We start from the raw sequence: 23,592 nt of genomic DNA, 5'->3' as shown, positions 1-23,592 counted from the left end.
GATTCGCGCCCGCGTTGAGCTCATTAACTTGAGAGGGTTTCCCGCGCGTATTAGACGGTTCATTAGATTGAGTCTGGTATTTAAACCAATAGGTAGCGTCTAGACGCCTACCGAATTTTTTGAGATCGGCAAGGTTGTCGATTTCCGAGGACACCGCATGTCCTTTATAATCCGCGCGCATGTTACGGAACACGATTTCGAATTTGCGGCGTTCAGTCATAGGTCGGGTTAACGAATTGAAAATTTTCTGTAATTCCAGAAAATAATCATGAAATGTCTCACGTGGTCCCTGCTTTCTAGAAATAGCTCGTACTTCGGTAGAGTGGTCATGGTCGGGACTCAAGAATTCCTTCTTGAGCTCCTCTTTTAGCTCTTCCCACGAGGTGAAATCCTCGTTATCAAAGCCAGTCATAAACCATGTTTTCGCGACGCCACTGAACAGATGAATCGCGGACCGAAAGAGCTCTCTGTTCGACATGTTTTCCGATTTCGAATAAAACTCCACTTCTCGTAGGAATTTCATAAGACTTTGACCGTGATCTGACCCGTCGTATTTGAGCTTCCAGTCTGAAACTGGTCGCCGTTTCCCCGATTTGAGGAAACGTTTCTTTTCGCGTGACGAATTTCGCGGTTCGTCTGAAGAACAACCGGCTTCCGTGTCATAGGACTTTTGCGATTCCGAACTCGAACGTTGTAACGAATTTTTCGACCGTCGCGATAATTTGGTCCGAGAATCTTTCGAATGAACTGTTCCCTGCACCACACTATGTGAGTTGGTTCGGCTTGCATTAGCAAAATATTCCGAAGCCTGTTCCTCACCATCTGCTGAACCCAATTTTGAATCTGCGGATCGCGCATAAACCACTGTTGAAGGGCAAATGGCATGGCATTTGCTCCACCATCCAGCGAATTGGATTGGTTAGGCGTATTGTCTTGGATTGATCTGTCGATTCGCGGTCGCGTGTTCGACGTTTCTCCGAGCGGATTGATTTCTACCTCGGGGTTGGAAATCGAATTTTGTTGTTTACCGTTCAGTACATTCAAAGTTAATTGCCTATATGCCGGGTATTAAGCCACCCGGAGTGGAAATTAATTACTATGTCTGAAACTTGATTATGCATATGTACAACATGTGATAGATCTAGTTCGGAAAAGGTATTGGAGGGTAACCGCCCCTTCGGTGGGGTTTGATCCCACGACCCCAGTTCGCATGACAGGTGCTTTCCCTACTAAGCTACGAAGGACCTCCGTCGTCCACCGCAGCTTAGCGGGTACTGATGAAACCAAATTCCCAGCACCAGGTACCAGCCGATCTCTCGCAATACATTTTCAGAACTAACTCTCTCAAATGTATTTTTGTACACATCATGTCAACCAAGTAGGATGAGTATTTAGTATTGTCCGGCTCCTACACACTTGCTTCATCAGCAACGGCGCTCAATGAAGTAGGGTTGTGTGAGGTTGTGCCAGTTGGTCGTCAGATCCCAACACGACCACACAAGCGAAGAGAGATCGCCACTCGAGATCAGTACATTCAAAGTTAATTGCCTATATGCCGGGTATTAAGCCACCCGGAGTGGAAATTAATTACTATGTCTGAAACTTGATTATGCATATGTACAACATGTGATAGATCTAGTTCGGAAAAGGTATTGGAGGGTAACCGCCCCTTCGGTGGGGTTTGATCCCACGACCCCAGTTCGCATGACAGGTGCTTTCCCTACTAAGCTACGAAGGACCTCCGTCGTCCACCGCAGCTTAGCGGGTACTTTTATTTCCACTCCGGGTGGCTTAATACCCGGCATATAGGCAATTAACTTTGAATGTACTGATCTCGAGTGGCGATCTCTCTTCGCTTGTGTGGTCGTGTTGGGATCTGACGACCAACTGGCACAACCTCACACAACCCTACTTCATTGAGCGCCGTTGCTGATGAAGCAAGTGTGTAGGAGCCGGACAATACTAAATACTCATCCTACTTGGTTGACATGATGTGTACAAAAATACATTTGAGAGAGTTAGTTCTGAAAATGTATTGCGAGAGATCGGCTGGTACCTGGTGCTGGGAATTTGGTTTCATCAGTACCCGCTAAGCTGCGGTGGACGACGGAGGTCCTTCGTAGCTTAGTAGGGAAAGCACCTGTCATGCGAACTGGGGTCGTGGGATCAAACCCCACCGAAGGGGCGGTTACCCTCCAATACCTTTTCCGAACTAGATCTATCACATGTTGTACATATGCATAATCAAGTTTCAGACATAGTGTTTACCGTTACTCGACGCGTTTTGAATTGAAATCAGAAGACTCGAAATCGATTGATTTAACTTCTCCATCATATCGCTTGAACCGGCCGATGCGTATATCGAAAAATGATTATTAAATGTTTCGCGAATACATACAATTAAACCATCTATCCCCGCGAGTTCATCGTCGTTATCGGTAATTTCAGCTAAACGTTTAGTTCGCTTGTAATAGTGAGCTAATCTTGTTTTTAGGCTTTCGCGTAAACCGTCGTATTTATTTTTCGGAGCCAGGAAACTCCGGATTTCCTTGACTTTAGCAATAATATGCTTAATATCGGCCTCTGCCGGAACGTCGTACTGCGAAATGTCGATACCGGCGTTGGAATCAGTTCTAATGTGGTCTTTCAAACGTCTCATTAAAGCCGCGCGCGTTTCCGTTTCCGTAAATGGAAGACCACGAATCGCGAGTTCATACACTATCTCCTCTCGCTCGAGGTGATGCAGTAGAAGGTTTTGGTACAGTAGATCAAATTCGACGTCCATCGCGATCAACGAATTGATTCAACAGTTCTCAACTTTGAAAAACAATCTTCGTTTGGAGGACGAAGAAAAATTAAACAGTACACTGTTTTCACTCCTCCTGTGAGGGGAAGGGGGTGGTAATGTGAAAAAAAACTAATTTTAGCTGGGCGCCAAATTGTTACCCGCTAGCTACTGTCCGAAGCTAGGGAGGGGAGACAATTACAGGGTCGTTTACCTTAGTAATCACACACCACAGACGCTCACGGTACTACTCACCAGTAGCAGGAGCTACACACGCACGTGTGTCGCGCGGCACGTACCCACCTGTGTTACACGATCGAAAACCTGCCAAACAGTGTCGCACCTCGGAGACTCAAAAGCTGCTAGAGGAGAAATTTTACAACCGAAACACCGTAGGCGAGGCTTGACGACTCCGAATTGAGCCCGGAAAAACGATGAAAGGCCAAAACGGTGGAGAAACCTAAAGGGCTGCGTAATCTTAATAAATTTGCTACCTACACGGCAATATGTTTTACATGCTTATTTATTAAACCTTAATATTTGTCGTTGTGACGTCATAGGGTTTTGGAATGGGTACTTGCGGTTTATGGTGTCGGGCTGGTGTTTAAGCGGCGTAGGTAACTGCTAAGGCTTGCTGACGATGGTTGTTGCTGGCGAGCGACATGCAGAAGGCTCTCGATGATTCTGCATATTCGCCGATGGCTTTTGTCCACGACGTTCTCAGGTATCCCACCGCGAGCACAGATGATGGCTGGTGCACTGGACGATCGCCGGAAGTGTCGGCCTGTTCCCGAGATTTTCTTGGTCGAATCCCACCGTGAATGCTTTGGACGGACCTGCTACAAGTCGAACGACTGCTGACCTGGCGGGCGGGCTTTGGTCGGTCGATGGTTTTGGTCGAACGGTGCTTTGGTCTTGCAGGGCGATGGTTTGGTCGAACGGTGCTTGGCGACGAGGAACGAAGTGGCTTTGGTCGAACGGTGCGTTGGTCATGCAGGGTGGTGGCTTTGGTTGGACGATGGCTTTGGTTGAACGGTGCTTGGCGACGAGGAACGAAGTGGCTTTGGTCGAACGATGGCTGTGGTCGTACGGTGCGTTGGTCATGCAGGGTGGTGGCTTTGGTCGGACGATGGCCTTGGTCATGCAGGACGATGATTTTGGTCGAACGGAGCTTTGGTCGGTCGAAGAACGAAGTGGCTGGTCACTGCAGTAATGGCGTCGTGGCCGGGCCCATGCGTGGCTGTATTGATCCCTGGACAATGGATCGAGACGATAATGGGTATCGCCCTATGCACAATGGCGAGATGGCTCGAACAATAGTTGTTCGGCCACGTGCGAGGCGATCTCGCGTCCAATTGCCCGTATATACTTTTGTTCGGCACCGTCTGGCCCTGGGAACTGAAGCACGTCTGCTCTGTGGAAGAAAACACGCCACCTCCGGCACCGCCAAAAGGGCACAAAAAGAAAAAAGGCCCACAATATGGACCTGACCCAATCTTTAACACCTTGTGACGCCACGCTTAACAATAATCACCAACAATAGTACCATTCAATAGTAGTTTTACCTTTTTCCTTGTTTCACACACGCACACACTTCTTTTCAGCTGCCCTACTTCACAATAGCCACTATTGCCGACTCACTGCCCTAATGCCGTATCTATTAAAGAGTACACTTATTTTAGAATTCTACACCTAGTAATAATCAACAAGAACTTACAATTAATATTATAAAACCGACGCGCACTACTACTCCGACAGGAGTTTCGGACAGAATAATCCTCCTCAAGACGATAGCTGAGTTTATAAGTATGATTGGTAGCGACAGAACACGAAAAGTTACATATAGTGTATTCTGTATGGGCCGATGAAAGAAATACGGTGAGCTTTTTATGTTTTGCTCATGCTCAAACCGCTCTAAATGAATATTACCCATGCAGCATGTATGGTGTTGTGATTTTGCGGTACTCACAGTATTCACCACTTATATTAGTGAGATTGTTTGTCTCGCTAATGTAAGATGGATAAATTACACGGTGGGCTTAGTGGACGGGAAAATACCGCTTGCGGAGGAGCCGCAAATAACATTTGTAGCCGCAGGTTACAAATGAAAGCTCAGTTCACGACCCCGTACTCACCCCAACAAAACGGGGTTGCCGAGCGGAAAAATAGGTCGCTGCAGGAGATGGCTATTTGCTTGCTGGCGGATGCGAACATGACGAAACTCTACTGGGGTGAAGCAGTGATGACAGCAGCGTACCTGCAGAACCGACTACCATCAAGAGTCATCGTAGGAACACCTTATGAACTATGGACGGGGCGAAAGTCAGACATCGGTCACTTCCGTGTATTCGGTTGTGAAGCCTACGTGCATATTCCGGATGTGAAGCGGGCTAAGCTGGACCAAAAGGCGATAAAATTACGTTTCGTCGGATACAGTGAGGATCATAAGGGATACCGTTTTCTGGATCAGTCTACAAACCGGATAACCATTAGCCGAGATGCTCGGTTTATCGAACACAATGATGGCTCGGAACAGCAGCAGTTTGACGGAATAAGTGTGAGTTCGGAACAGGAGATCGATATTCCGTGCAAGCCAATGGAGTCGAGGCAAGATCTTTGCAGTGAGAGCAGCTTCGAAGGTTGGGACGATGCGATGGATGGGTCAGGAGAGGAGTCTTTTCACGGATTTGATTCGGATGAACCAGAAAGAGGAAATATGGACGACAATGTGGATCATGAACGACATCGTGAAAATCGAAAATCGCGAGGCGTGCTACCGAGCCGGTTTGATGATTTTGTCTTTCACTTCTCTTACATAAATAGTGGATGGAACAGAAAGAAAAACATCAAGTTTTGATACATAATATTTGGAAGATTTTGTACCAAATAAATTTGGATGCACTGGCGACCACCTCGTCAGAGCAACCGACTAAAAAACAACAAGGCAGTTTCAATTGAGTTGTCACATCCTATCCTAGGATTACACTAATACAGATGAAAACAGTGACCAGTTAGTTGATGCTACAAGGTATCGCAGTCTAATTGGCGGTCTATTATATATAGCAGTCAACGCGAGACCGGATATTGCAGCTAGTATCTCCATTCTTGGAAGGTGTGTGTGCCGACCAACAGAACGAAACTGGAAAGCTGCAAAGCGCGTCGTGAGGTACCTAAAAGGAACCAAACACTACAAACTTGAATTTGGACCAGGAGACGGATGGAACATTATTGGCTTCTCAGACGCAGACTGGGCCGGCGATCAAAGCAGCCGACGATCGACAACTGGCTTTATCTTCTTCTATGGATCTGGACCTATTTCCTGGGTCAGTCGACGTCAATCATGTGTGAGTTTATCCTCAATGGAAGCCGAATACATAGCGCTGAGCGAGGCGTCCCAAGAGCTAATTTGGCTGCGAAGGTTGTTTGAAGAGGTCGGCGAAGATACTAGCAAGGCTACGACAGTGTTTGAGGACAACCAAAGTTGTCTCAGTTTTGTGAAAGCGGAGCGTACCACTAAACGGTCAAAACATATTGACACCAGGATGCACTTCGTAAAGGACCTCTGTGACCAAGGAGACTTGAAGCTCGTATACTGCCCGACAGGCGAAATGATAGCGGATGCGCTCACTAAGCCTCTGGGCGCCGTTCGTTTTCGGGAGATGCTGGAGCGAATGAGCCTCTTCCATGGATGATAGGTGCTCATTGAGGAGGAGTGTGGGAGTAGACACTGACCACCTTCTGTCTGGCTTGGTATAAGCGTGTATTCCATACTGATGATGACACTACTACATATAACAGCTACGAACTGACGATGCATTTCGTCACTACACACAGAAAACAAATATGGTTTAACAGAATGTTTTGTACTTTCTATTTGAAAAGTGTAAAAAATTTCTTAAATCAAAAGTTTAAATACTCCATGCAAAAGTGAAATAGGGGAAAATACCTATTCTTGGCAGTCTAAGACATTCGCCAAATTGAATGATAAAAATAATGAATAATTACACTAAAACACAGGTATAGTTCAACTGGTATACATTCGTATGCTCTTCCTTTGATGATTGGTGTTCACTTAATATAATATCTTTTACCACAAACTTAGTAAATTTAATATAAAGTAACAGGTCAACGTTTCTTCTATTGGCATAGCAATTTCTATTATCAGAACTAGACATGGAAGTAGAAAACTAGTAATGTATTGGTGCCAAATGCTGGTTGTTTATATCCTCTAGTAGTAAAATTCATTCATAATAATCGGCCGCACGCTCATCTCGCTTCACTCAATTTTGGAAGAAATTTTATTAATTATCAAAACTGGCTTAAAACAAAACATGAATTTTAGCCTTGGCATCAATTTTATGTCACGTGGAAGATAGGCAAAAACATTTAAACACATTGTAAAACAAATTTTACCCCTTATGCGGCCAACAAAAAACAGACGTGAATGGCAGATAGGGTACCCGTGTACCCAGATATTGACAATTTCATAACTTTTACCATTTTTAACCTATTTGAATAATGTTGGCCATTTCGGAGAAGGGAACTTACATACTTTTCGTCCGCTGCCAAGATTTACATCTTTTGTCTTTTGTAATGCCTTAGAGTCTTCACCAGTACTGGAAAAGGTCGTGATCCTCATAAGACAGAGAGCAAAGTGCCTTTTTCTATTTCAGGCGACCAAATGAAAGAATCGTGGGTTCTTAGATCAATTTGACATGAAAGGCAGTCATGAAAGGATGTTGTGCTTCATTTTAAAATTAAAATTTCTAAGTTATTGTGATAGATATATGCGAAAAATAGTGACTAGTCAATAAATTAATCATATTCCTTTAATTCACCGAGTTGAAAGTGGGAATAAACACAAAAATAAAGCAGATATTGCACACTTTCATGCCCTGTCACGGGACAAATATTTTTTGAGATTTTCGTAGCATGCCATTCATCAATCGCGTTTCTATAGATATTGAAAGGGGCAGATATGTAAACATCGCGTGACATCTCTCATTGAAAATGAGAAATTACAGTACTGGTCTTCACGCGTAAGCAAAAGTCTATCAACCAATTTCAAATATACAACTTGCTCTTTACGGTCTTTAGATTTGAAGGTCCTTACATAATATGTTTGTTTCATCAAAATAATCATGGGGGTTGTGTACAACGACGTAAACTATGTAAAACCAAATCTATACACATAAGATTGAGCTGGAGCCACCTCATTCGTACACTACGTTTCACAGTTGAATAATTGATAATACCCTAAAAGTAGGCAATTATTTATGGTTGAAATGCGCTATGTAGGAACGGGAATGGTTATGATTTTTTGATGAGCTTGGAAAGTATTAAAGTTGCAAAAGGAAAACGGTTCTGTCAGCCACATAAGGCTTAAAATACTACGGTGTGGCTATCACTTTTGATATAATTCATGGTCTGAGTAAAAATCTGAATAGAAGCATTTGTATTCTAACACTTTTTTAAAATAAATGCCAACGCCGGATATTTTGTTCGTAGTTTTGCTAAATTAAATCACATGGAATTGTACGTGGTATTTTTTAGCGTGTGTTTGATATGCTCACAAACACATTCTCTCGCTCTATTCCAAAGTGCGCTGCTGCCAAAGAAAACGAACAGTCCCAATTTTATTTAGTGAAACATAGAGCAAATATTGGATAAATTTGCTATTTCTGGTGATAATCAAGTGGTAATAAAGTGTAAAAAGTAGTTTACGTACCTAATTTGTCGTATCATACACGATAAAGAGAAGAAACAGGCGATCCAAAAAAGTAAGTAACAGTTTGCTTTTCGTCTGCTGCTTTCTTGGGCGATGCAATAATGGCAAGGATTTCGTAGGTGCAAATTTGTTTCGGTGATTAATTCGTCAAATCTTGCTACTTTTACACGAACAACTTATTCAAATGAAAGCCTAGACTTGAAATTGTGTGATTGAATCAAATTTATGTTCATAAATAGTGTATGTTTGCTGGAAAACGCAAATATTGTTGAGGGTGCCAACAAATGTCGCACCCTGCCAAAGCCGTATTCTACCCTAGCATATTTGAAAGTATTTTCTGTTCGGTATGATTGTAAATTAAAAAGTAAAAATTTTCATCAGTAAAACTTTTTAACTGTCACTGCTCCACAAAAATTCTTCGGTGTCATAGTCACTATAGAATATCGGGTGGTGAAAATTAAACCCATATTTAATTTACTTAGCAATGCATTACTTTTTTTAGATTATCTAATAATAAATAAATTTACTAATTACTTGAAACTAAGATGAATCAAAATTCATTAAATTAAATATATGTGTTAGTTTAATTAGTTTTCACAAGATTTTTTTTTTTAAATTTCTTATTTACCTAAATAATACATATAATTAATTACATTATTCAATGCAATATAATATCTGTATAACTATTATAAATATTGTCAAATGAGTTATTTCATAATATGTATTTCAAACAAGATTTCATATCATATGTAAATACAATTTTTGGTCACGAGCTTTAACAAAAGCCGCCCATAGTTACAGCTGAGCCATCAGACTGCAGGTGGCGACCAGTTGGTCGAGAAAAAGTTAGTAACCGTCGATTTCCGAAAAAAGTGAACGGCCATCGATGGGATGTTAGTTAAAAAAAACTTTTGCCACCCGATTGTAAGTCTCAAAAACCGTTCATAAGAAATAGCTAGTGAATAGCGTGTTATAATCCGAGAGTTCTGATGTGTTTTTCTTTGTTTTTCAGCAAATGTTTCTATCACCCATGGTCCCGGATCCGGAAAAAAATATTCGGTGCACTAATAGAGTAGAGTGGGGCAAGAGTGCGCGTGGGGTAAGAGTACGTTTGCGATTTTTTGAAGTAATAAAAAAAGATAAGCTAGCAGCACTGCATCAGTTTGACAGGTATTCTGGCCAACTCTTATCATGTGTAATTGTAAACGATTTGAATAAACAACAAGGGAGATATGGAGTTAGATAATTTTTTGGTCATTTTGCTAAAATTAATTGGATTTCCGCAACTAGTATTTCATTGCCATAAATACGTTCAATCAGGTGAACATTATACCATTTCGATAACATATTGTATAGAATACTTTATGGTACAGAACACCAATCCGGTTGGTTTTCCAAGAAGTCAAAACCATTACTTGAATAATTTTTGGGACTGTGGGGTAAAAGTACGCAGGAACCGGTGGGGCAAGAGTACGCATATGAATCTTTAAATGATGATGTCAAACCCGTATCTCCGGTCGAAATAAGGCTTCTTCAAAAGCGTAAAGATCCACAACTAAGAAAAAAGGGACAGAATTCGAAATTATCACAAGTTTTTAGAATAAGTTGAAGTAATTCGGTGTTAGAAAGGATTTAGCGAACAAAGCACTGAAGCGAAATAATAAAATTGTATTAGGACTTGTTGTACACCTAAACATAGTACGAAAACACAATTTCATCTAAATGATAATTTCATTTAATCAAAAGAAACATTCATAAATTACGCAACTTTTAGCTGAGAGGGGTTGCAAGATGTGTGACGATCCATATAATTTTTAGAGGATTCACACCACACAAATAGTGTAAGATAGGGGGAGGGGTGATGAAATAGCCAAATTTTACGTTACGTGATTGGTGGACTGTCTTTAAGGAGAATTCCTTTGTATACGCCACTCGAAACCTGATATATATATTTTACCTCTGTAGTTTTTTGTATATATAAAAAACAATGGTTTTTCGTATAAAAGTGCACATTTTTAGGACCCCCTCCCCCTTTAAGAGCTGCGTAATCTTTAAACATTCCTTAATATATGCTCATTAAACATCAATTGAATGTTATTAACTCTTATTTGTGTAAATATATACTTAAAGCACATGATTGGATAAATGCGTACTCTTACCCCACCTGATGCGCACTTTTACCCCACCGGTGGGGTAAGAGTGCGTTTTTAACTTGTCTTGCAATAAGGGTTCTACTAAAACAAATCTCAATAATTTCAATATTTTTTCCACTGGGTAACATAAAGGAAGAGCATATGAATCATCGACACAAATTTGATATGCAGAAGCTTGCTTCATAAGGGCCACATGATCGATTAAAAACTAAGTGCGTACTCTTGCCCCACTCTACTCTAAAGATGAAGGTAGGTGATATTTTCTAAACAGAAATATGAAAAGGTGCTGGAGTTCACAAGCCTCAAAGATCAAAAACAGTTCCCCGCTCCAGTGCTTCAAAGTCGTGAGCAAAATTTAAGATTGAAGTACCGGGGCTGGGGCACCAGGCTTATAATATTTATGGTACTCAATATTCATGCAAGATTTTTCTTTCTTTTTTAAGGAAATTCATGGCGTAATGTCCCCAGATGACTATGTTGCACACCCTTGTCCTGGCCAGAGGCTTTGTTCACGGGCTGATGTGTACAAAAGTGGCCACCGTGTTTCGCGAGATGCAGCAGCTTACACCGTCTAAATGAATAAAAAAGCTTGAAATAAAAAGTGAAAGCCATTCCTTGTGATTTGTTTATTTTAATTTCAATTGGAAAGATGATTGGAGCACGGCAGGGATTTGGGGTTCTTCTAATTAGAAAATGAAAACATTGATTCTGAATGAAAATATTTCACTATATTTTTTATACTGTAAACTTTTTTATTTGACAGTTCTACAATTTAGTTTTGAATGTTCAAACTTTTAATTTTAGAGCGTTGTGGAACTTTTGAGTCATGATTATTACAAAAGTTGGTGTACTTTTATTTTGAACATGCGGAACTCTCTACGAAAAAGAACCAACGCAACTTTTTAATTTTACCAATGGTTTTTTTTAATTTCAATAACGAATTTTCTTTCTATGCCTCATTCGTATTTTTGCACTTGTTAAGAATAAACGTTTCAGTAAAGTTAACCGTCGCGACTTTTTATTTATGCTAGTTTTCCCTTTTTGCCTTTCTCGTATACAAAGTATACGTAAAGGCTATAGGATCACTCCAAAACCGAACTTTTGATAGAAGGCTCGGAGACTCATAGTGTTATATACCAATCGACTCAGTTCGACGAATTGAGGTGATGTCTGTATGTGTGTATGTATGTGTGTGTGTGTGTGTGTACAAAAATGTGAGACACACTTTTCGGTACTTAGCATAATTCAATTTGCTCGCAACAAGTTGCAGTCGACGCGGATTGCGGTCTAGTTGTTTCCTATTGAAAATTGGCTCGATCGGTCATTGCGTTCAAAAGTTATTGAAAAAATATTGTTTTTCTGCCAAGGGTCCCCCCTTGGGAAAAAAAATTTCAAAAACGAAAAATTTTTTTTTTCAAAGATTGCAGCAATGCATTCAAGTGACTGCAAACGCATATGAATTGATGGAAAAAGTAAAATCTATCCCCCTAAAGTGCTATTTCGACCTCTTTTATGCGTTTTTCTTATTATTTCAATGCGCGAGAAAGGCACCACCAACGCTAGGTGGATTGATCTGGTTTTTTCTCTTGCATCTTCCTCCCTCTTCCCTTTCTTGTCAAAAAATGAAGAGCAAAACCACTCAACAAGGGTATTAAAGTGTGGGAACTCAACGTTAAGTAATCTCATGTTTACAAAAATTAAGTGAAATTTACCTAACTTTCGGTTAGTTTCTATTTAAAATTAAGTATATTTTCATCAATATTATGTGAATTTTACTCAATTTCAAGAAAAAAATACTTAATTTTGGGTTGACACACTAAACCCCTGATTTGAGTGAAAAGTACCTAATATAAGGCACGCGGACTAACGCGACAAGCAAAATAAATTTCTAATATGCGACATGCAAAAAAGGAAAACTACCCAAATTCGGGTAAATTTTTTCTGCGATGTTCTCACCAGTGCATATATTGAATTCAAATTTTGGGTTGACTTATCTGTCCGTGTAGAAATGATCGTCGCGCCATCTCCAAACGATTGCCAATTGCATTCCAAATGTTCGATACATTTGGATCAACTGTTGCGGATGTTTACACATGTATCGGATACCAGCCTAAATATATGTTATCTGTGTTTCTGATGAATATGTCTTAGCTGAATCGGAATCAATGACGCATTTTATGACGCGGTTTTCCTGTTCTTCGGACTGTATATCTGATAAACATGATGCCGATAAAATTACAGGCTAACTAAAACCCCGCTCATTCGATAGGGATTGGTGACGAGTAAACGGGGTAACTTTTTAATTCGACAAACTGGCTAACCTTCACTTATTCGTTTCAAACGTGTTTCCTTTTTTGTTTTGGTTCTTCCCATTGTGTTGTAGTATTCGCGCCTGTTGAGAAAATGCTAGTTCGGTGAGTGCGAAATGTGACAGCTGAGCACGTGCTCCAGCACTTTTTAATTCGACAAGAGTCGAATTACCGGGAAAAGTGTCGAATTAAATGGTGTCGAATGAGCGAGGTTCTATGGTTCTACTACATTCATAGCTTATCACGAAGTTTAGCTTGATTTATAAATGTTCTGGAAAACTGGCATTCGGCTGTCTGGCATTTGTTCTTGTAAAAGATAGGGCGCATCCAGATGGAGTGACCAAGTTCTAGAAATTTAAGCTTGGGTAAGGGGAGTTCTATAACAGGACATTGACGGGAATAAAGGAACTTATAAATGACATTCCGTAAGAAATCGATTTATTTGGCGGTTGGAAGTACATATAACTAAGCTTTACGCTTGCTTTTGAGTCATGGATTTACCACAGATAACAGATATTTAGGCTGGTATCCGATACGTGTGTAAACATCCGCACCCGTTGATCCAAATGTATCGAACATTTGGAATGCAATTGGATTCGTTTGGAGATGGCGACGATCATTTATATGTGAAACGCACCCCAATGAATTATTGGCAGTGGCTGATTTTCTACCCGCCGCTTCCACATCCAGGCGCTATCGTATATGCGCATATAGCCAGCAAGAGTTAACCCCCAGAAATTTGTATGGCGAAAGACATCTAACGCGGGTTTTCTCAAAATGAGGAACTTTTCATTAAAAACTATTTGGTACCGGTTATAAAGAATGGTGTCCGCTACTACGCTACTATCGAGCCTTAGATGCCTTTCGCCATACTGATTTCAGAAAGTTAACTCCTAGTGTGCAGCTGTAAGCACGCTCAAAGCGGGCAATGAATCGCCCACTTTGAGCGTGCTTACAGCGGCACACTAGGAGTTAACTTTCTGAAATCAGTATGGCGAAAGGCATCTAAGGTTCGATTTCTCAAAATTAAGCACCTACATCGAAAAAATATTTGGTAGGCGTAGTAGCGGACACCTTCCTACATAACCGGTAACAAATATTTTTTTATGAAAGGTTCCTAATTTGGAGAAAACCCGCATTAGATGTCTTTCGCCATACAAATTTCTGACGGTTAACTCATGCTGGCTATTTTACGCATATACTATAGCGCCTGGATGTGGCAGCGGCGGGTAGAAAATCAGCCACTGCCAATAATTCATTCATTGTGACTGTCAAGCGTATAGGTCATTGCGCGCGGCAAACCTAACCTCACTATTTTGACAGGTACTGGTCCTGTTGTTTACGTTTCGAACTTCGAATTTTTTTTATCCAAATTTAATCTGCATATTTCACGATGTTGAAGACAATCTGTACATTCCGCATTCAAATATTGGTAATTATCGATAAGTTTAGGTAATTATCAATCGGGAAATCCAAAGAATGATAGAAGTATCTCAAAATTAAAATAAAGTCGTCTGTAAACGACAGGACCAGTACCTGTCAAAAGTCGTGCGTGACGTCACTGTGCAATGGAGTATTGGCTGCGTTCGACTATTGCTAATCAGTTGCGTCCATATGTACTTCTGCAATCAGTTGAGTAGATGGCAGTACACTCAGGAAAATCGACACATACTTTATGGCAAAAATCCATGTATTTTGAAATATGCATATCATGTGTCGGCACATACTTATTTGCATATAAATTCACACATGTATACTATGACCCACATGGATAGCATGTGTGAACACTCATGCAATGCATGTCGGCGCATGGAATATATATGTCGAAACTATGGAATCCATTTCGCTACCCCCATTGCAAAAATCCATGTGTAAACTCATGAATATAATGCGGAGTTTTTTTGTGAGTGTAGTGAGTCAACGTATATCAATTCAAAAGCTTACACAAGATTTTAGATAAAATGCGTTGTAGCTTAACTATCTGTTATCTGTGGTTTTACTTTTAAACCCACGCGTAGTGAGAAAAATAATAAAAATGATCAACTCAACCGAATTTTGTGACTGGCAGGTAAATCTTTCTGGAGGGTTAACAAGGAGACACATTTTCTGGGAACTATTTAAAATTGGGTGTTCAATCTGAGAGAATTTCGACAAGTAACTGGTCCTTTATATATTAAGCTTGAGAATCACATATATTTTTATAAGGGGATAAACTCATATTTAACCTGTAACGAGAAAATAATTAGTAGGATTGCTTCACACATGATCTCAACAACAAAAATTGGATGAGTCTCCATGTCTGTTATTTGTGATAATGGCAAGAATTTAGTTTGTTGTTTGTTTCAGCCAATCATTGTTCAAATAGTTCGAATTTTAAGCTAAAACATATTTAAATGAAAGCCTTAATTTTAATTTGTTTGTTCAGATCTAAATTATGTGCATAAGTTGTTCATTATTATTAGATTACACAAATATTGTTATATTTCCCTCTAATAGTCGCATACTACTAATGCCGTATTCTACCCAATTTTGAATAAAAATCTGCATATGCCAAGATTTCTTAGGTACATAATATAAGGTACCCCGGGGCAAGTGAAAATACGGGGTAAGTGGGTACTATGGCTGCCAATTAATCGGTGAACGTTTTTAATGGTAACAATGTTCTAGAAAGATGAAGCAGAACTATCAACGAATTCGCCTGACACAAAAAAAATTGGAATCAAAACCATTTGCGGCACCATACTAATGGTATTGTTTAATCATGACTTTAAACTACCGGCAAAATCTATTACTTTTATATTAATTCAACGAATTTCCAAAAAAATAGTCGTTTCTAAATTCATCATTGATGTGATAGGTGAATATTTTGAGCAATTAAATAATTGTGTGACATCGAGAACGATTTAAAAGTTTTGATTAAAGCCAAAATCTGAAATTTTCACTTGCCCTTAAGTTTTAACATGCATGGGGCAAGTGGGACATATTTGAAAAACATTTTCGATAGAGCCATTTTACTTGTTTTTAGATTGTTTTCTAGTGAAAAATAACTTCGACACTCATATATCATATGGATCTGAATCAAATGCAGTTGATATCGTTGGTTTCGTTGTTAAGAAGTGGTGTACAGTTGATTTACCAAATGTGTATTTTACTTTCTGGAAATTATTTTCCTCATGGAAAAGAGCAATGGTTATAGCTATGCTAAATTTTCCGTTTACAGTGCAAACAATCTATTTATTCTACAATAGATCAACAGGTTTTTTCTTGTGTTTTGTTATTTTTAAACATCGCATCAGATTAACAGATTTTCAGATAAATAAATTGCCTAAGACATAAATTGGCCATTTCGTTCTATTACAAATTTACAACACTGCGCATCGCATGAATAAAAACGTTCCTTTTGAAGTTCTAATTTATGTAATAATTTGTGTTCTAAACAGAGAAACATTCATTCGAAAAGTGAACAAAGATTTGCTCATCTCTTCCATCTAACACATTTGGTAAGAAAGTAAGCTAATGGAAAGCCAGACAAAGGCCAATTAAACAGTAAACAGGCTGTTGTCTTGTTTTTATATTTGCTAACATTGTAATCCCTTTCTTTTTGCCCAAAACAAAAGTCTGTCAAGCAATAAACCTCCATCCATGATCGGAAATACTACGACTCAGAAATTACATGAACATTATATCTGCATTCTTCAAATTAGTTTCGTCCGACAGTATACAACAGAATAGGTCCCACTTGCCCCGTTTGAAGGGGTAAGCGGGTCCCACAGGTAAATTTATTTATGTCACTACCAATATTTTTGTAACTGAATAAATGGCTTACAACACGTCTACACTTCAACAACGGAAGCATATAATGATGTATCCGTGGTTAATGTCCTGAAATACCCTGTTTTCTAAGTATGCATTAACGATTTCGCTGAACTAGCGTTTTTTTAGGTCCCACTTGCCCCGGGGTACCTTACCTACATAATGCGTTTTTGGTGTAACACAAACAAACATACCTCTATATGCGTGACGTAATTTGTGGATAGCCCCTTAGAACTCAAGCGTTTTCCTACTAAACTAATTGGCCTTATCTTATAAAGAAAAACTTATTCTGTCGAATATATACCGTGGTTTTGCAGGAAGTGCTTGTTTTTGTAGCAATTTGCATTCCAATGCTTGTTTACAAAATCATGTACGCCCAAATCGCATTGGTCCGGAATTGTCAGATTTCCTTTTTGGGTTTAGATGCGACGTGCATATTATGAGGATCCCAAGATAAATACCAACCTTCTATAGACGATTCCAAGTAAACATAAGAAGAAGACAACCGTCGGCGTTAGCTTCGAACAGGTATCACCAGCTCAGCATAGGGAGCCCACTTTAAAAAAAAACTCAGAAATTGTAGACTTAATTTATTTAACATCTGATGAATGTAGGATACGGAAAAACTTCAGAACTATACAATAGATGCATTTCTGGAAATAATACAAATAATAAAAAATAAGCTGTCAAATATGTATTTCAGAATTTTTCCGTTTCAGATTTGAATTGAATTCAGTCTAGAATTCATTATCATCATTTTAAAGTGAGCTCCCTATGCTGAGCCGTGAGATCTGTCAAAGTTAACACCGTCGATTGTCTTCTTCTTATTTTTACTTGAATTCGAGTAGACTGCATTATGAAACGTACACACGGTCAAGCAGTTTGACCAACATTGACTCCACCTCTCGTTTATTCAAACATCCATCAAGTTTCACCAACAGCGGCACGAATAATCAATTTATTCGGCCAACAATATCACACACGAACGACCGAAGCGCCAACTTGAGCACCAACCATCAACAAATATATGAGGGTTTGTGCAACTTCACTACAAATGTTCAAACATGTTTGGCGAACCTTGACTCCGCACCCGGCAACTCAAACCAAAATCAAATCGTTTTATTTTTTTCCAACTTCACAGGCGTTCAAACTAAGCAGCAACCGAAGCGTTTTCTTGGGGGCGGAGTCAATGTTCGTCAAACTACTTGACTAGTGTGTATGCTGCATTAAAGATACTATAAACAGACACTGCTGATGCGCAACACTGCTGATGCTGAATAAAGTTTTTTTTTAAATTAATCTATACAATTTTCATGATTCAAAAATATTGAATTTGTATTGCGTTCATCAACTCACATCGGGTTGTAAATTCACTATACAAATAAGTAAAGTTTATTTTCAACCATTTGTTGAGGTCGATTAGCCCAAAACTATCAAAAAATAATAAAATAATAATTAAAACATATCTAAAGAATGGCCCTCACCAAATGTCAAGCACGATTTATTGGAATGACAGGTCTCTTGCTCGATTGGATTGACACTGACATTAGTTTTGGAATTCCAACTGGAACATTTCCTGTCTTTGTTTATAGTGTCTCTAGACTGTCGCGAAACAACTCACTCTACGGTTCCTTTCACTCAAATCCGCCCTTGCGTGGAAGAAGCCAAAAATAAGTAAAATGCGAAAAAAATGCGGTGAGTACTTTACCTTTACTCCCGTGTTGAATTTTCACCCACTATGAGGTTCCACTAATTCAAATTTATGTTGTTTTCACTCACCCGGGACTATGGTGAAAACAACCTCAAATTTGGCTTCAACCACGGAACAGATCACGTTGAATAAAAGATATTTTAGTTACTAGATAAAGATTGTCGCTTCGGTTCCCTTTGTTCTGCTGTCCGAAACATGTGTGGTACATACCTGTCAAATCGTATGGATTTTCCTTCTTTGACATTTAGCTCCCCTATCCTCGCCAGCAAAAGATGTTCCGGACAGCGACGACAGCGACAATCTTTATCTAGTAACTAAAATATCTTTTCGTTGAATCAATAGAGCTCTCTTTGTTTATAACAACATTCAAAAGAGAGAGTGAGAAAACTACCTACTATTGTGTTAAATTTTTGAACTTCGTACTCAAAGTTGAGTTCTTTAAACATTTTTTAGGTTCTTTATTTGCTCTGTGTGGTGTAGTTTGACAGTTCGCAGAGCTGGTTCACAGGGACTTAGTTTCTGGAGAAGTCGAAGCAAAATTCTTCACACAAACAATGACAGTTCTTTATGGGTTTTTACAGTAGAGCAACAGAGAGGAGGAGATGGCGGCCATGTTTCACTCAAACTCCGACAGATAGCAATGGGGTTTCCCATAGGAGGGAAGAGCAGAATTTGCTTCGACTTTGCGAACACGTTCTGATACGAAAATTATTTTAAGCTTTTAGTGGAATGTATTCACTTATCATAAAACGAGTTTTTACAGTTCCATTTATTCCACTACTTTATTATACCTTTTGACAGATACGTGTTTTGACCTCAACAGTAAGGCCGTCTTCAGTGTCTCGTACGTACGTGCGTACGAGTCAAGTACGAGACACTGAAGACGGCCTTACTATTGAGGTCGAAATACGTATCTGTCAAAAAGTACAATAAAGTAGTGAGTGGAACTGAATGGAATTGTACAAACTCGTCTTATGACAAGGGAAGTTTTGAATTTTTATTTGCGGACAAGCTCTGTGAACTGTCCAAAAGTGAGGTTAAGTCAAGATCTATCATTGGTCTATGAGATTTGTAATATTTTTTTTTCAATGGATCAATTTCTCCCCAAAAGAAGCCTCCTGACTGTTGCTCTCGCTAGCCTTAGCTTCCAACTGTGCCTCAACAGAGTGATTAACTTCAGCTTCTACTTCCATGGATTTCTTCTTGGAATGCTGATGATGATGGTGATGATGGCGTTCCCTCAGATCCACTTGTGTAGATGTGTGATCGTCCAGGTATTTGAAAAGCCGTGTTACCTCATGCTCAACAACTGAACTCAAACTTGAATGGTGTTTTTGTTTACTTTTATTGGTGGCAGCGTAGTGCCGCGCCTCCTCTTCAGACATCATCTTACCATCGATGTACACGATAGTGGAGTGTCTACGGTTCGGTCCTTCGTACATTTCCTTCAACGTGTTTGGACTAACATTGTGAACACTTTCGGATAAACTTTTCTTGTGTAAACCTCCCTCACTAACATCTGACGAATCACTACCTAATCCAGTTTCGTTGGGAGTTGCCTGACTTGTAGAGCAGTTTTCTGCTGTATCCATCAGACTATACTCCTTATCCGATGGTCGTCGTCTTTTCCTGGGTGAATTTGGATTAGCTGATGAAGTATTAGATTGTGGAATTGAGCTACTTGGACTAAGTAATCGTTCCTTTCTGGCCTTGATAATTTCCCTGCACTTGTTGCTACATCCACCGACCCATTCAGAGATAAGGACAGCTAACCCCAGCAGATAGCCAATGCCCATCAGTAAAAACATACCTTCCGTGTCACCCACAGTTAAGCCTTTTTCACCGGCTGTAGGAACTTTGAGTACCTTCCCGACAGATGCTTGTCGATAACGCCCATCTTTAGTCTTTTGCATATCCCATGAAACATCTTTCAACAGCTTGGACATTATTCCCGCTTCCTGCATATACAACATGGCATTGTTGAACTTGTCCCTGTACACCGAGTTCAATTGAAAGACGTATGAAACGCCGAACAGGGAGAAACATTGTTTGCTCACGTGCAACGTATACCGCCTATTGTTTGATCTGAAATATAAAATTCTTGCTTAATTGGTTTCTTTTTGTTAAGAAACTTGGTAATTTCTTACTCATCGGAGAAGTTGGATTGTACCAAATAGTCCAGCTCAGCTTTGGATCCTATAAATGCATACGAAATAAGAAAAGCCTCCGTAACATTCCTAATTCCTTCGTCAATGCTGGAAACAAACTTCAACTTCTGTATCATCTTATCCGTTGTCGAATCGCTGGAGTTCATGAACCATCGCTCCCAACCTCCACGGTCTAGAGTAACGAAGCGAAAGAAGCCACTTTGCAACTGGTCGACCGAATCAATCGTTTCCGGCACCACGGGCATCGTCACAAACGCAATGATCGAACCCGTATAGCACGATGTAATAATGATCGTAAACACCCAATAGATTCCTTAAATTTAATAAGCATTATTGCGTACTTCAACGCTTTACAGATGATGATTCATGCTCACCGATTAACATTCTGGTTGAGGTTTTCTTCGTATTGCTCCAGGAGTTTTCTCCGGTGAACGTTAAACTGTTGGTGAATGTTCCGAATACGTACCAAAACATGTTCTCGATTTCGGTCCAGTTTCCAATCAAGTGACGGAGGCTCATTTTGTCCGAGAAAGCTAACGGGAAGATCGCCATCAGGTATGTAAGCGTCAGCGCCAACCATACGGGCCACTGGAACGGACCGAGAATGGCGCGGTATCTGAGAAATAAAATGAGTATATATATAAGTGATGCGGAAAAACGTGCGTGATCAGATGCAGACCGATCTACACAAGCGGTCAATGATGCCTAGAATGTGTAGCTTTCTGAGGAATAATAATTCAAAACACTCAATTCTAACCTAAGGTAAACGACAAATACGATCATGTGTCTAGTAGTAGTAACCGGAAGAGGCATACTGTAGTTAACATTATATCTACGTACTCTACATCAATTATAGCTAAGCACCTCAACCTATTCCGGCCGGCACAGTACAGCAGCGGAATTTATCGGTACCACCATTAAAACTAGCTCACACTTAACACACAAATTTATTACACAGAACAACACGCACATGCCACAAATAGGAAAAATAAAATTATATAAGAAAAGTGAAAGTTTGGTGTTGTTAGGTTTTTGTATACCGTGAAAAACCCGACTACCCAGTAGCTAGTCGACCCTGGGATTGAAGAAACGTCTCTTGTGTCTTGGTCAGGTTATTCATTTACGCCAATAATTCAAGTCTGTTCTACCGGATCTCTTAAGTGCGGCATCTATAGCGATGCGGCAGCACACTCAGATTCATCGATAGGAATTTTGATGTTGATATTGACGTTCCTTTGGATACCAAAAGTGATATTGACAATGATCTTGTTTCTTTGAAAAATTCAATTTGTCGAAGCGTCTTGAAATCGTGTAATCGCAAGCTTCAACCACTAGACAAGAATAAACACCGTAACACAGTATACTAAAAAGCTTTGCTCAAAAACTGATTTTAGGGGGGCCATAAGTATCAGGTGTCTTAGGAAAAGTGGGAAAAAGTTAGGAAAATACCATCCCTATAACTTTCCTTAAGACACAGGCGCATATCTGGTTTAGATGGATAAGTAATATTTTCATCCCACTTTGAGGTGGATTAATCATTTCAAAGATTTTCACAAAACGAGGCTCTTTTGATCAGAAGAGCACGTACCGCTTGATGTAGCGCAGCAAGATATCTGCCTACCGCGCGATATTACTCGATGCAGACTGTGTGATAGCGAGCATGATGCCATCCAGGCTAGTAATCCGCCCGAGAAGCACACTTGTCACATACCAGACACTGTGACTCATATGCGACCAAATCCTGTCACATTGGAGTTGCTGAAACTTAATCGATCCGAACTGTGTTGCTAGGGCGGGGAGACGAGGAGTGTTTCCAGCTACGTGGTACCAGAGGAGCCCGCGAACGCATCAGGGTGACGTCGGTTGCTATATGGCAGCACACGTGGGATAACTCTTCTAAAGGTATGTGGACCAACCGGCTACCTTACATATCGAGCTGAGTGGGAAGACCCCATGGGGAAGTTCACTTCCATCTGACACAATTCCTGTCAGGCCATGGGTGCTTCCGGTAGTACCTCCACATGCTTAGGCATGCGGAGGTCCCCGTCTGCCCTGACTGCCCAGGTGTTGATGAAACTGCAGAGCACATACTGTTCGTATGTCCTCGTTTTGACATCGAAAGAAGAGCTATGGTAGACATTCGCGGTCAGGACACAACCCCGGATACCCTTATCCAGAGGATGTGCCACGCGGTGAAGAAGTGGAACACAGTTTCGACTGCAACCACTCAGATTGCCTGCAGCTTGCAGAGAATCTAGCGCGCCGAGCAGCAATCGCCAAGCATGACTAACTTGTGATTGGTTAGTTAGCATAGCATAGCAATGCATAGCTACGGTGTACCGTAATCCGGGGGAACATTGATCACCGAGGTAACGATGCGTGGCTACAAAGCAAGCCATGCTGATTCGATTCCCGGTGCCGGTCTAGACAATTTTCGGATTGGAAATTATCTCTACTTCCCTGGGCATAAAAGTATCATCGTGTTAGCCTTAGGATATACGAATGCAAGAATGATAACTTGGCTTAGAAACCTCGCAGTTACTAACTGTGGAAGTACTGAATGAACAAGCAGCGAGGCGGCATTGTCCAGTAGGGATGTGATGCCAATAAGAATAAGAAAAAGAAGAAGAGGCTAGGGGCAATTCAAACATGACGTCCACCACTTTTTGGGATTTCTAGACCCCTCCCCCCCTCTGTCACGCTTTTTTGTATACCTAGTACATATACTGTCATAAAGTCTTAGACCCCCTCCCCCCTAAAACCTGTGACATCATTTTTGAACGACTTCCTATATATTTGCTCTAAAACCAACCTTTTCGAGGAAGGCCCGAACATACATAGTGTTATATACCGATCGACCACGGCATACAAAAAACAAGGCAGGCTCATCACGTATGTAAACATTCAGTTTGAATGTAAACATGT

General features: G+C 40.3%; 2 protein-coding genes and 1 long non-coding RNA gene across 4 annotated transcripts in view; 1 reads left to right on the top strand and 2 right to left on the bottom strand.

The window, feature by feature from the left end:
- Positions 1-3,284: 3,284 nt before the first annotated feature.
- On the bottom strand, positions 3,285-4,623 carry LOC134203670 (uncharacterized). Of its 2 annotated transcripts, none has more exons than XM_062678548.1 (2): positions 4,503-4,623; positions 3,285-4,442 (listed from the first exon to the last, which is right to left on the bottom strand). In XM_062678548.1, the coding sequence occupies exon 2, from the start codon at positions 3,926-3,928 to the stop codon at positions 3,506-3,508; it is 423 nt and encodes a 140-aa protein (XP_062534532.1). In that variant the 5' UTR covers positions 3,929-4,442; positions 4,503-4,623; the 3' UTR covers positions 3,285-3,505. The 2 variants fall into 2 exon arrangements, with proteins under 2 accessions (XP_062534532.1, XP_062534533.1); XM_062678549.1 differs by having other exon boundaries at positions 3,285-4,271; positions 4,351-4,571.
- Positions 4,624-8,477: 3,854 nt separating this feature from the next.
- On the top strand, positions 8,478-9,616 carry LOC134203675 (uncharacterized). The gene is made up of 3 exons (XR_009977664.1): positions 8,478-8,565; positions 9,309-9,437; positions 9,526-9,616. It is a non-coding gene; the product is annotated as an uncharacterized LOC134203675 (long non-coding RNA).
- Positions 9,617-19,584: 9,968 nt separating this feature from the next.
- The window catches only part of LOC134203663 (ionotropic receptor 21a-like), a 31,107-nt gene continuing 27,099 nt past the window's right edge, over positions 19,585-23,592 (bottom strand). Inside the window, exons 3-5 of the mRNA XM_062678544.1 lie at positions 21,042-21,283; positions 20,647-20,980; positions 19,585-20,584 (exon numbers count right to left, since the gene is read on the bottom strand). Coding sequence (XP_062534528.1) covers positions 19,585-20,584; positions 20,647-20,980; positions 21,042-21,283 — 1,576 coding nt within the window. The remainder of the gene's footprint in view (positions 20,585-20,646; positions 20,981-21,041; positions 21,284-23,592) is intronic.

The sequence above is a fragment of the Armigeres subalbatus genome, unplaced genomic scaffold (assembly GCF_024139115.2).
Source record: "Armigeres subalbatus isolate Guangzhou_Male unplaced genomic scaffold, GZ_Asu_2 Contig205, whole genome shotgun sequence".
Classification (NCBI taxonomy): Eukaryota; Metazoa; Arthropoda; class Insecta; order Diptera; family Culicidae; genus Armigeres; species Armigeres subalbatus.
Note: the sequence above shows the minus strand (reverse complement) of the source record. Positions and strands in the feature narration are given on the sequence as shown.

What these genes read in the sequence shown, in the direction of transcription:
- LOC134203670 (XM_062678548.1), bottom strand. Translation starts at nt 3,928, where the DNA reads ATGACCAAGGCCATCGTCCGACCAAAGCCACCACCCTGCATGACCAAC.